The sequence below is a fragment of the Athene cunicularia genome (genome assembly GCF_003259725.1).
Source record: "Athene cunicularia isolate RWA chromosome 3 unlocalized genomic scaffold, athCun1 chr3_part1, whole genome shotgun sequence".
Taxonomy (NCBI): Eukaryota; Metazoa; Chordata; class Aves; order Strigiformes; family Strigidae; genus Athene; species Athene cunicularia.
Genome location: NW_020799097.1, coordinates 6,648,409 through 6,661,308, shown reverse-complemented (window position 1 = coordinate 6,661,308; position 12,900 = coordinate 6,648,409). Strand labels below are relative to the sequence as shown.

The following is a 12,900-nucleotide window of genomic DNA, read 5'->3' as shown; positions in this document are numbered from 1 at the left end:
TCTACTGGTTCTATTTTAATGCAGAACAACACAAGTGGAAGCCAGCACCAAGAACTGCACTTTTTGGGACAGACCATCTCAGACTGCTGGTTAACCTGTCAAGTGACAAGCTCGCAGAAAATGCCCGGGTCTCAGCTGGCACTAGGAACCAGGTACCACCAAAGCTCTGATCCTTCAAGATCTCACCATCAATGGTTTGGGTAGAAGGCAAAAGAAAACCAAGAAGTTACCAGCAGATGATACAAGGTACCAAGCATCAGCATCACATCAGCATCCACAGGAAGCTTCCATAGGCTCCCTCCTGCATACAAGTATTTCAAAGTCATATAATGCTTAGCTCACCTACTTGTCTATACAACAAATTAATCTGTTTGAAAACACATCAGTTTCCTTTGCTGCACTTATGACAGCAAAGACCCAGTTACTACTACATGAAACAAACCCACTACCACTACATAAAACTATTTTGCAATATTCAGAAGACTTGAGGAAAAAAAAGGAATACATAATCAGAAAGCTATTTCCCACATGACTTTAGCACTTGGTCATACTTCAAAACAGAAAAGATACATTTGTCAAAGCATGCAAAAGCCAAAGTGTGATAAAGTGTGAGTGTATAAAAAGACAGTAAATCCTAGTATTAGCAGAGCCCAGAAGGAAGGAATAGAAGAGGACTGATCCCCTTTAGTTGTGATGATACAGTCCAAATCTGGGGCATCCAGGTGTCCTGCAGCCATAATCCCCATTAACATTTTGGTTGTCCTTCAAACAGGCAAGAAGCATCCAAACGCTGCCTGGTAGCCAAGGACGCAGCTGCCACCAAGGCAACAAGCCCTTTTCCTGACCTCGAACAGGATGAATAAGAGACAAACTAACAAAATGAGCAAAAATCAAACTAGTTGGAATTAGCGCATCCCTCCCAATTCTCCTACAGTTGTCTGATGAAAATCAAAGACTTCTTTAAAGAACTCCTTTATCTTCTCTAAAAGCATCTAACATTTGAGAAAGAAAACATGTCCATCTTCACCCAATTTAATCTGTCATCTATTTATTACATTTTTAAATATTTTATAGGTGAAGAGGCTAGGCAAATCTAATGGATAAACACGTGCACTTTCAGCTTTAAATGCTAGTATTTTTCAGATCAGCACCTTGAAATTTACCATCAAAATTCTGCATGGAGAGTTTATACCACAACCTCAGTTGAATTCTTAACAAACCAGCCTATATATCACAAAAGAACTCCAAATTAATCTATGTAATGAGTTCAGGCCAGATCCTCTGCTAATGAATGAAATTACACTTATAACAGGAGAATAAAAAGATCCATTCAGAAAGGAATAAATATTCAAGTACAGTCAGTCTCAGAATTTTGCATCCAAACATGTCAAACTTGATCCAATCCTTGGTCTTGTTCACATTGATCTGCTCTCTCTGGTCACGTTTCTACTGACCTAACCTGGGAGATCCATCCCATGCTCCCGAGGTCCCCTCAGTCCTCCCAGCTGCTGTGTCCTCCCAGCTGCATCCGCCTCACTGCATCTTTCAGACCTTCAGCCTCCCTTCCCTTTCACATGGGTCATGACAAGTTAGCAATATTTGTCCCTCTTTAGCATCCTTCTTGTCACTATCCCTCCTAATCAACTTGATACACTTCTCTACTCTCACCCCTAGAGCCCCTTGCAGGAGCAGTAGGGAGGTTCCTGCTTAAAGCAGCATGACACCCCTTCCCATGGAAAGCTCAGAAGACACAGAGACCACCACCACTAGGTGATGGTGAGCTGCTGGGCAAGGCAGCAAATGAGTAAATATATTTCTCAAGGGACCTTCCTTGTTCACAAGGCCAAAGTACAACCCTGCTTCAGCCTGTTTCTACCTCCCTCCTGAAGTTCACCCACAACTTGTGGGTGTTAACATTGGAGCTGGCCAAGCTGGAGCATTTGAATTTAGTTGTTGAGGCTTAGCATTTACAGCAGTCTGGTCATAGTGGCAGTTCATAGATCCTGCACTATCAACAACGTAATGCTAAGTAGCAAATGAGAACAGTTGGAGGGGAAGCAGGAAAGCCTCCCTTTTCTTCAACATCTTTCTCAGAAATAAGTCTCTCAAGCTATCACTGCCACTAAATTAACTTTTAAGAAACTATAATCAAACTGGCCACAAAGAAAACCATAACTTTCAGTTCCCTAACAATTAATGCTTTCCTATCATCTCATCACTGCACAACAGTCTTCCAGCCTATGTATAACATCTTAAAGTTCCCAAGATCAGCCTCCTAACTTCACTCAACTCTAGCACCAGGAAGGCAAGTTGGAGGCAAAGAGATAATTTTCTTCTACACAACATCCTTTCCCTTCTCCAAATCCCTATGCCTTCTAGAAAACCAACCGTCCCCTGTAATTCAGGATATCTGACCACGCCATGCACACACTGAACAGCTGTACAGCTAAAAATACCTGGAGCTGAAAAGCACAGAGATTTTTCAGAATGGAAATAATGTAAAAAAAGTTTATAAAAGGCACAGCTACAGAAGGGCAAGAAAACATCCAACAAGTTTAGTATTTAACATGGAAACAAGCCACATCCAATCCCTCTTCGCTGTTGAGTAGGAAGATGGTCTTGATGGCACAAGAACCAGAGAAGAGCCATGTCTGATGCTTGCTTCCTATACAGCACTTGAGTGTTAAGTACATCAACACAGTAATTATCAACACATCACTTACAGTAGAATTACTGTTTATAAAGGACTCAAAACCCAACATGGATTTTGAACAAAGCTACAAACAACTTAAAAATATTAGACAAGTGAAGGGCAAAAGTACAAAATTTTTCCTTGGTAAAGGATCCTCTGAGAACTGGATTATTCCCATCAGTTTAAAAGGTATATACTTAAATCCTCTCCTCCTGAAGTAAGTCAAAAATGAATAATTTTGCTTTTTCATTAAGATGAACAAAAAAATTGTCAAGTTTGATGTAAGCAAGTGTAAAGAAGTGTTTATAGCACTAGACAAATTTCTTCTTAGGTTTAACAACATGAAAATATCACAGTAAGATACATTAGATAATTTTGTTCTGCAAAGAATTAATTTCACGTCAAGAGAGACAAGAGTATCTAAATTCTGTGATTATACTTTACAAAAGTTACACTGACAAACCCTTGGAAGTTAGTGAAAAGGTTAAAAAGCATCAAGCAGTAAAGCATAACTTCTCCATAACACGTACTTTAGATGAAAAGCTATCTGCAGCTCAGCAGACTCTGAATTTCATAATTTATAATGTGAAATAGCACACCTAGTTACAAAGAAGTCTGCAAAGCAGCTAATAAATAGGTCAATACTCAATATAACATTGAGAAAATTTGCGAGGAAAAGTTAAAATGTGGAAGGTGCAAGCAAGATCTTCAGTTAAAGTTTGGACACAAACACAGAATAAATATGAAAGTTTAAATACAAGGTTAGAGAAGCAGTATCTCACAGCAGAAGACAACGACCACAAGTCAGTCTCACAGCACTAAGACAGAAAGAGAACCCAGAGAGGAGGATTGTATTTAGAAGGATGATGACTAAGCCAAAGACAGGACAGTGCTGCAGCCCAGCATAGCACTCACCTCACACCCTTTCCTGTTTCAGATATTTGCTGCTGACAGATGGCCAGCCCAGTCAGGAAACCAAAAGCCAACCTTATTTCACAAGTTACCTTTTAGCTGGATATGTTCCCTGCCCTGTCCTTTTGCATGGTCATGAAAAAGGCAGTGCCAGCAGCAGGGAGTACAGAGTAGGGCAGAATCTCTCCTTCAAACAAAGCAGCTTGGTCCAAGCTGAAGCATCCACACAACCACAGCCTGAGGATGTAGTTTTTCATTATAGCTGAGCTGACTGAGCTGTGACCCCACTTTCCTAACTCTCTCATGACCTGATGTCTTTTGTAGGGGTAGGTTTGGGTACTTTTTTGGGTTTTTTTAATCAGTTCATCTCACTGAAGCAGGTAACCACAACTACAAACAACTGAGTGCACTGCAGCAGTTAGGAAGGAGACAGAACATACAGGGCAAGTGTACGGACCAAAAGAAATACTAAAGTGATTAAGAACAGACAGCAGAACTTACTTCAAACAAGAAAGGCCTTCAAAAGCATACTAAGAAATGTAATCATCTAATAGGTCTTCCAGTTAAAAAAAAAAAATCATCTTGTTACAAATACAACTGATGTGTATTCTAATCATTTCCATAATAACTAGCCTGCAGTACAATCACAGTAAAACCAAGTCAGTGCAGAAAACTCACCTTCACAAAATTGTCAGGGAACATGCCCCTTTTGCCATTTAGCTCCCCTTCTAACCATCCTTCTTCTTCCAGTTTTTTCACATTCCTGATGATTTCCCCAACTCTGATCGTTAACTCATCATCATGCACTGCATCATAGTCATATTCCACAATATAGTCCACTAAAAGGGAAAAAACAAAACAACCACAGTGAATGCAACTCAAATATGGAAATGCAATGTGAAAGCCATGCATGTACAAAGAGGCAGACCTAGCGACCAACACTAAGAACAAGTGTTTCCCTTACAGCAACACTTATTTGTTAACTGTAGCATTTCCAACAATTTTGGAGGGGGAAAAACTAGACAGTCGCCTATTGTAAAATTTAGGAATATGACATTGGGTCCTGTTTTGCTGATGGTGGGTGGGTAGGTTTCTGTGCATGTCTAGCGGAATGGATTGCTGGCAGTGGTTTTTCCCCCCTGCCCCACCAAATCCCAGCCCAAGATTTAACAATTATGAATCACTGCCTAGAGGGCAAGTATTTGTTACTCAATACATATTTAGGGCCAAGGAGGGAGAAGGGTTCAAGCTGTACATCTATGGTACATACACACACAATGCTTTGTTAGTTCTCATACTTGCATCTACTATTATATCTGAAAAAACCTGACTGCTGTACACAATATTTTTGCAGGTTTGATCCAAGAAATATAATACAGCCAGAAGGTGTACAACTGACAATATCATACAACTTAAATTGCACAGACATGTAAGAGGCACCCTCCTTCAGATTCATCTCGTTTTGCAAGAACAATAAGCAAGTGAGCTTTAATTTTGATATAATTAAGTTTACTCAGAAGAGCATAGCAATGATTTACATACTTGTCCATCTGTTGCACAAGATCCATGAGAGTTGCTTACTGACAGCTTAAGGCTTGTTTGGTAATAAAGGCTCATTTGTTCATCAAGAAATTCTGTTTATGCCAGAAATTTCCACAAATCTGCAACAATCAAATAATCTTCCCTCTCAGTCAAATCCAGTCAGGATACCCAGGCACTACCAAAGGTAACGCTGTTCTGAAACCTCCCTCTCCTCTGCAGATCACAACAGACACGCACAAAGATAAGAGCACATTAGGGTTAAGAGACAGAAATCCAGAATGGCTGTGAAAGTTTTTTCCCAGCTTCTCTTTATTCTATCAGTGCATAACAATATCCAACAATTAATTCACAAATTAAGGAGTCAAATGGGAGAAAGTATTATTTCCTAGTGTTGAACTTACAGCTCCATTAAATCACTGTATAATTCTGTGCTGTGGCCAGTTTTGATCAAAAGCGCTGCTGCACTTACATTGCAATGTAGTCTTTATTCTTCTGCTGCCTATAGATGAAGTTAGAAAACCCTTGGTAAAAAACAGAACTATATGATGGTGACATGAATACAAGCAAAGCTAGAATGATTTGTCTAGCAAACTACTTTCTGAATACACCCATTAACAAAGGAACCAGTCGAATATAAACATTAAGATTTAGGTTTGCTTTTTGTCCTTTAGGAAATAAAATTTGTTTTCTTCATTATGAACAGAAAATTATCTGCTTGCGATACACACTCTGGAACTCTTAACATATACTTTTTGTACTGTATACATTTATTTTTGCCAAATGTATTCTCTAAGCTTGCTTTAAAGCATCATATTTCCCCATTACTGCCTGCAGCAAGCATAGTAGTTTTGTCTTGTTTCTGCACTGAATCTTCTTTTGAGTGGCTGACATAAAACATTGCCCAACAGATAGGAAATTCTGGCAGCCAGAGATCATAAAGACAACTGCCATTCATCACCTACAGTCTGGAAATAAAAATGTCATCTTCCAACCAACTCAACCCAACCATCTTGGAAACCTAAAAATGCATAAAAATTTAAGAAATATCCATATTTCTCTCATGATAAATTCTGGTTTTAAGCACATTAGAAGGTATTATATTTCAATATACACACACTATAGGACAGCTTCACGAAGTTAAACCTGGAAAATGGATCAGAGCGCATTGTCAGTCATGCTCAATGCTTACAGCATTACAGACTGACTCGAACTGCCCAACACCTGGTCCTTTTTCCACAGAAGTAGTAGGCAATCATACCCACACTGTGTCAACATAAACTAATTATTTTGAAAGCTTCCTTATTTCCTTGGGGGAACATTTCTATATTTGTGCTTGAAATGCAAAACACGTTCATTTTTGTCACGTTTCAAGCTATAAAATGTAGACTCGGTCATACCAACAACCGAAGAAGGATCTCAAACCCTTCCCAGTCATCACCCATGTGTCTCCATGTTCCAAAGACAAACAGCAGTAAATGAATATCACCTTTTTGTGTTCAAAATTTAGGTTCTGAATTCCCTCTTTTGTCAGTGATACCCAATACCCCCTCACTCTCATGGATACATATACAAAACAGACCTAAACTCCGTTGTCTCACCTGTAAAGTGGGTGGAGTCATGGGGAATGTCAAAATAATTTCATCCCAGACATTGCTTTCATATCATGACACAGAAACACCAAGAAGCTACACATCTCACTACTAGAGAGTCCTCAACAGGAATACTTACCAGGTTTGCTTTTCAGTATTAGCTAGTAGCACTAGATGAACCACCCATGTAATTCAGACTGCAGTGAGACAGGCAAGAAATCATTCTACTACCAAAACAATCCAGAATAAGTAAGCCTCTGAAAGGTCTTCGAGTATAACATTTACCCAAGCAAAACCAGTGTACAGTGGTGACAGAAAATGTTTTCAAGGAATCACAACTCCTTATAATAATAATTATTAGGAACCAATCAGTCTACAGATTATACTTCTGAATGCTTGAAGCAGTACTGAATTTTTCTCAATTACACTTCTAAATGCTTCAAGTTCTCATTTAAAAGCTTTACTCAGAAACAGATGTGGTATTCAAATCAGTCAGCAATAAGTTGGGCTGCAGTAATACAAGCTGGTCAAAATTTTTGAAAACCAGATTGTCTCAACTGGTAGAAGGTGCAGCAGAACACCTCAGCAACTACCAAAACCACCTCTTACCTCCCCTCTACTTTTTACACAGCTTTCTCCATTTCAAACTCAACTCAAATTAATTATCTGTAGTTTAAAAGTTCATAAATGACCATGTCTTGGATGAAAAATAGTCTTTTCAAGCTTGAGCCCAAACACTGTGAGGTTAACCATGCTTTTCTTGTACATCCAGAAGGACCAAAGCTGACCCAATAAGGAGACAACATCCTCCTGCGTTTTTACAGGCAGAATAGAGCATCACAAACCACCTCCTACGCTGTGTGCAAAGATGATCTCTTTATCATAGATCTCCAGCAAATAAATGGCAATCTTGTTTTGGCAAGAATTCAGATATAAACAGAAGACATCACTTGGCACATGCTTCCAACCAAGGAAACAGGGAAGGAAAAAAAAAAAAAAGACAAGCCAAATCAGAATCAGGTTGATTAGGGTATTACAGAAAAATTATAACAGACTGTAAAAACTGACAGAACAGATTTAGAAACACAGGACTATGTTCAGTGCTGTGGTAGCAGTCGAGAGTCTAGAAGATCTGTTCAACAAAGCATCAGAGGCAGCTGAGCCAGTGACACACAGGAGCACCAGGGTGGTGATAGAGGGAATCAGCAAATATGTATGAATAGGAAATCATGCTTGAACAACCCAACAGCCTTCCACAATGAAATGACTACTTCACTGGATGATGGGAAATCAGCTGACACTGTCTCCCATAACATCCTCATACACAAACTGATGGAGTACAGACCAGATGAGTGTGAAGTGAAATGGACTGAAAACTGTCCAAAATGTCAGGCTCAAAGGGTTGTGATCAATGACACATGATCCAGCTGGAGGAGAGTCACCAGTAGCATGCCCCAGGAGTCAATGTGAGTTACTCAGTGACTTTATTGATGTCCTGGATGATGGGACTAAATGCACCCTCAGAAGTCTGCAGATGATACAAAACTGTGACAGACCAGATGGGTGTGCTGCTATTCAGAGGGACCTCAACAGGCTAAGGAAATAAGCCAAAAGGAACCTCATGAAGTTCAAAGGGAAACATCAAGTCCCTCCCTGGGGAGGAACCACCCCCTGGGACCAGTACAAGCTGTGACTGCTTGGCTGGGAAGCAGCTTGGCAGAGGAGGACCTGATGGACACCAAGTTGACATGAGCCAGCAATGCACCCTTGCAGCAAAAGAAGGCCAGCAGAATCTTGGGCTGCATTAGGAGTAGTACTGTCAGTGGGATGAGGGAGGTGATCCTCCCCCTCTGCTCAGCACTAGTAAGACCTGTCTGGAGTGCTGGGTCCTGTTCTGAGCTTCCCAGTACAAGACAGGCATGAACATACTGGAGTAAGCCCAACAAAGGGACAGGAGGATGACTAAGGAATTGGAGTGTCTTCATACAAGGAAAGGCTGGAACTGCTGGGAGAAGGCTCATGGAGATCTTATTGATAAGGGTATGGAGAAGACTGAGCAGTGCAGTGAAAACACAAGAGTCAACGGGCACAAACTGAAACAGAACAAATTCCACTTAAACATTACTTACATACGACAAGAGTGATCAAATAATGGAACAGTTCATCCTGAGGGGCTGTGCGGTCTCTTTAGAGATGCTCAAAACCCAACTGGACACAGTTTTGAAGAACCTGCTGTAGCTGACCCTGCTCTGAGCAGGAGAGGTGACCTGGATGATCTCCAAAGGTGCCTTCCAGCCTCAGCAATTCTGTGACTGATTTGAGCCAGAGATAATGTTAGGTGGCAGCTTTCCGTCATTCAGCCATGCCAGATTTCCAGTGAAATTAGAGACAGTACTTTTTGAAGGTTTTGACCCATTTTCAGGGGCAGGGGATCGATGAAATCAACAGTGCTAATTAAAAAAATATTGACTGTTGACTGGATATTGGGGTGGGGCGTGGTGGTGGTGTAAGTTATAACAGGCTTTATGGGAGCAGTGTGTTAAGCTCTTAGTTTCAATAAAATGACAACCTGACTAGTGAAACAATAAAACAGACCAAACATGTCAAAGCCAGTCAGCCTCCTCAACAACTACAGACTATGTTGTTCCTCATGGCAAAGGCAAGAAATGTCCTAGCTACTAACACTCTAACACTGCCTCTGACAAAATAGCTCACGCTGTTACCCAACACAGCAACACTGCCTGCACAAGGTATTTACTCACTGCTGGCACAGGTGGACTCTCCACTTCTCCAACACTTACACAACCGGCTCTTCTGCCAGCCACATCCCAGTGCCAATACGGAAGGCAAGCCTCCCGATAAGCATGGCCTTACAACACCCATCTTCACTGATTTTAAACAAAGGAAGTCTTCAGCTACTTGGACTCTTTCTGAAGTTGGCTGTTACAGGTAACTAAGGGTCTCTGGGAGTCCTACAAAAAGAAATACATAAATAAGGAAAAGAGTGGAAAATATACTGAAATTCTAGCATGCCTGTGTCCTCAGTAGAAGTAACCAAGCATCAGATACTCGTCCAGCACAACTTCACATTCTTGCTACTTTGTTTAGGATATTACAATACTGTCAGAATCCATTGACCTTTCCATAGTAGCCAGAAAAAGACACAAACCAGATACAAAATAAATTCAATGAATAACACATTTAATAGCTTATAAAGTAAAAAAAAATTCTAATTTGTGGGATAACTGAAAGCCTTACATATAACTAAAGTTATTCAAGAAGCCTTGCTGAAACTTGCTGCAGACCTGGAGGGACAGAGTTCAACATCAAGCACCAAGAGGAGCTCAAGTTGCAGGCCATGCTCCACAAAGGTCTCTTCAGGCAGGTTTCAGGTCAGTTCAGATTCAAAGTAATTTATTGGAACATGAACCCTGGAAAGTTGTGTGGCCTCCAGAAGCATCTTGCCAGCAGAACTGCAGTTACACTAGAAACTAAGATTTGCTTTTCCAATTTACCATAACAGACAGTTGCTAGATGACTGAAACAAACTTTATTTTCACTTGTACGCCTATCAAAATAAAAACCACCTCATAGTTTAATCTCCTCTAAAACCAAGCTAGCATTTTTGTTATTATATATGCATACTCTTGGAGTTATAAAGGTATTTAGTTTTATAGCAGACAGCAAGCTTACACTAGAGACAAAAGATGACAGAAGACACAATGTTATTCTTTTAACCATCATACTTTTCTTCACAACTAACTCAAAATCAGGTGTTGGACTGAAGGAGAAAGCTCCTTCCAATTGCCTTCCCCAAGAAACTTTCCTACAATTTGTGAGATATGAGTTTCAGCTGTTTTAATAGTAATACCATACATTTGGCCACTGAAGACAGATCTTTACACTGAAACAGTAGTTCAGTGTTTAAATGCTAAACAAAGAAAACAGCTCTGTAAGTGTTACACATAAGTAGTGGTTATAAGAATGGGGTTTTTTTCCACTTCAACACCACAAAATTCCCTGTTACTCTGACCTGAATCACTGATGACAACCCACATGCTCCAATAAAGAGCCCTGGTGGACTCCCCATTGCCCTTAAATTCTAGTGCCTGCTTCCAAAACTGCACAAGTTTTGTCCTGCAAAGCTCTCCTGGTAAGACACACCTACAAGGTAAGCACCAGGGTTTGGCAACCAAAGACAAACCCCTCCTGGCCAAGAGTCTCCACTGCTCTGCAGACAGGCTTCTGCTGCACTCTGCAACTGCTCCCATGATTCGCTCTCCTGTTTACACAATGATCTACAATGACCATAATAACCAGTTCCTCGAAGATCAAAGTATTCTTTTGGGGTACAGATGTGGGGTTGGTCTTCCTCACACTGAATAGGGAAGCACTTCACATTTCCTACTATTGGGGAAACCACTCTAACCACTGGTCTTGTGCAAAAAGGTACTTCCCTTCCTTCCACGCCCCAATAGCCATCAGCATGAGAAGCAGCCTAGGGACCGAACCCTGAACAGATGGAAACAGCAGGAAAACTATTTCCTATTTTCTTTCTCAGTGTCCAATACAACTACATCACTAATGGAGAGTGGGAAAAACCTGCAAAGTACCTCCATCTTAACCCAAGGATGCTGTGATCCCATCCTTTCTTCTGTGTGCATTCACATGGTCCCTTCCCCCTGTTCTGCACTTAAATTAGTACTTACTTATACAACTGGTGAATCCAATAAAGAAAACAGCCCGAGAGAAAACCATTTAGTGACAATTTCTGCAAGTTTGTCTCCCTATGATGGCTCACTGAAGGGTCAAGGATGCAGGACTGCATCAAACCCAACTTAGATCAACATCTACGTCATTGTTACAGTTCAGATCAGGAACACACTTTTCAGTGAAGCTCCAAACCATCCTTATTTATTGTGCTTCAGTTCAGTGTGGAACAGTGCTACAGCAAGTAATCAGGACTTTCTTCCACTGAAACTAAATCAAAGATATGCAGCCCAGGAACACTCTTAATGCATACTATGTTTTAATAGGCATTAAGACCATGGGATAAGACTAGAACTATGATGATATAAAAGTGTCCAAAATGTGCAATATGAGTATCAGGTCCCTGACACCAGCAGTTTCCCCCTACAGATCCACTCATCTTGCCCCTTACTGCTTGCTGCTTTGTACATAACTGAAATCTGCCATGAAACCACATCCTAACATAATGCGTCAACAATACAAGGCCACTGGATTCCTGTCAACTCTTGATGGTAGGGATGCAGTTCCAAGCTATTAAGAAATTGAACAAGGAAAGACTACATTTAACTAACAGAAACCATGCAGTCTACACATTTTACAGCACAGTTCACCACAGCCTTCAATAAGTCAATGATTTTAAGTCACACTATACAGAACAGCAGACACTAAACTGAGCTCAGCCAAACAGAGCCATCACATTCATGCTCCACGTGAAAGACCTGCAAGACAGCTGCATCATGAGGGCTACTGAAAGCATTAAACATCACAAGTAACACATTCTACCTTCACAGTAGTTCAAAAGGAGGTTGGACGACTCCTGTACAGCCTCAGAAACAGCAGTGATGCATAGCAGAGCTATTTCTACCTGCGACTACTGCTAAGTGAGCCACACCAGTCGTGCCAGCTCCAGCCCTGATAAACAGCTCTGTACCAAAGCACTCACATTGCTTCCTGCTCCTGAAGCTTTGATCCCCTATATGCCAGCCAAGCAAACTTCTGCTGCCACAAGGAAGGGACATGGCAGACAAGGTACTCTGCATTTTAAGATAATGCCGACCTCACATATTCAAATATTGACTTCAGGTCTTTTTTAAGCAAAGTGTCCTGAGCCATCAGGATTCTTTCATTAGTTTATAATAAAACAACATAATGCCAATGGAACTGAAAGATTTTCGTGCCATTCTATGTACAATTTCTTTTAAGCATATACAATTAACTCCCAATTTGCTGTAAGCTGATTATTCCAGTAGTACATTATTTCAAAGACAGAGAACCTAAATCTGTAGAATATTAGCTCAGGTGCTGGGCAAACAAGCATTGTTTTCAAGCACTGAAGACACCTTCAATGTGAACAAACACACGCTGTTGGTCTCAAGCTGATTTTACATCAAACCAGCTCAACTGTGTCCACCCAAA

General features: G+C 40.7%; 1 protein-coding gene across 4 annotated transcripts in view; it reads right to left on the bottom strand.

Moving 5' to 3' along the window:
• Nucleotides 1-12,900, bottom strand: part of CD2AP (CD2 associated protein) — an 87,590-nt gene that overhangs the window by 59,334 nt on the left and 15,356 nt on the right. For 2 of the 4 annotated variants that reach the window (XR_003398071.1, XM_026845781.1), the window contains exons 1-2: nt 5,147-5,347; nt 4,283-4,443 (exon numbers count right to left, since the gene is read on the bottom strand). Coding sequence is in view for 3 of the 4 variants with exons in the window: in XM_026845781.1 (XP_026701582.1) it covers nt 4,283-4,443; nt 5,147 (162 nt within the window). In the remaining variant the exon portion in view is untranslated. Of the gene's footprint in view, nt 1-4,282; nt 4,444-5,146; nt 5,348-12,900 lie in introns of those variants that run through there. The other 2 variants (XM_026845783.1, XM_026845782.1) reach the window with 1 other exon arrangement.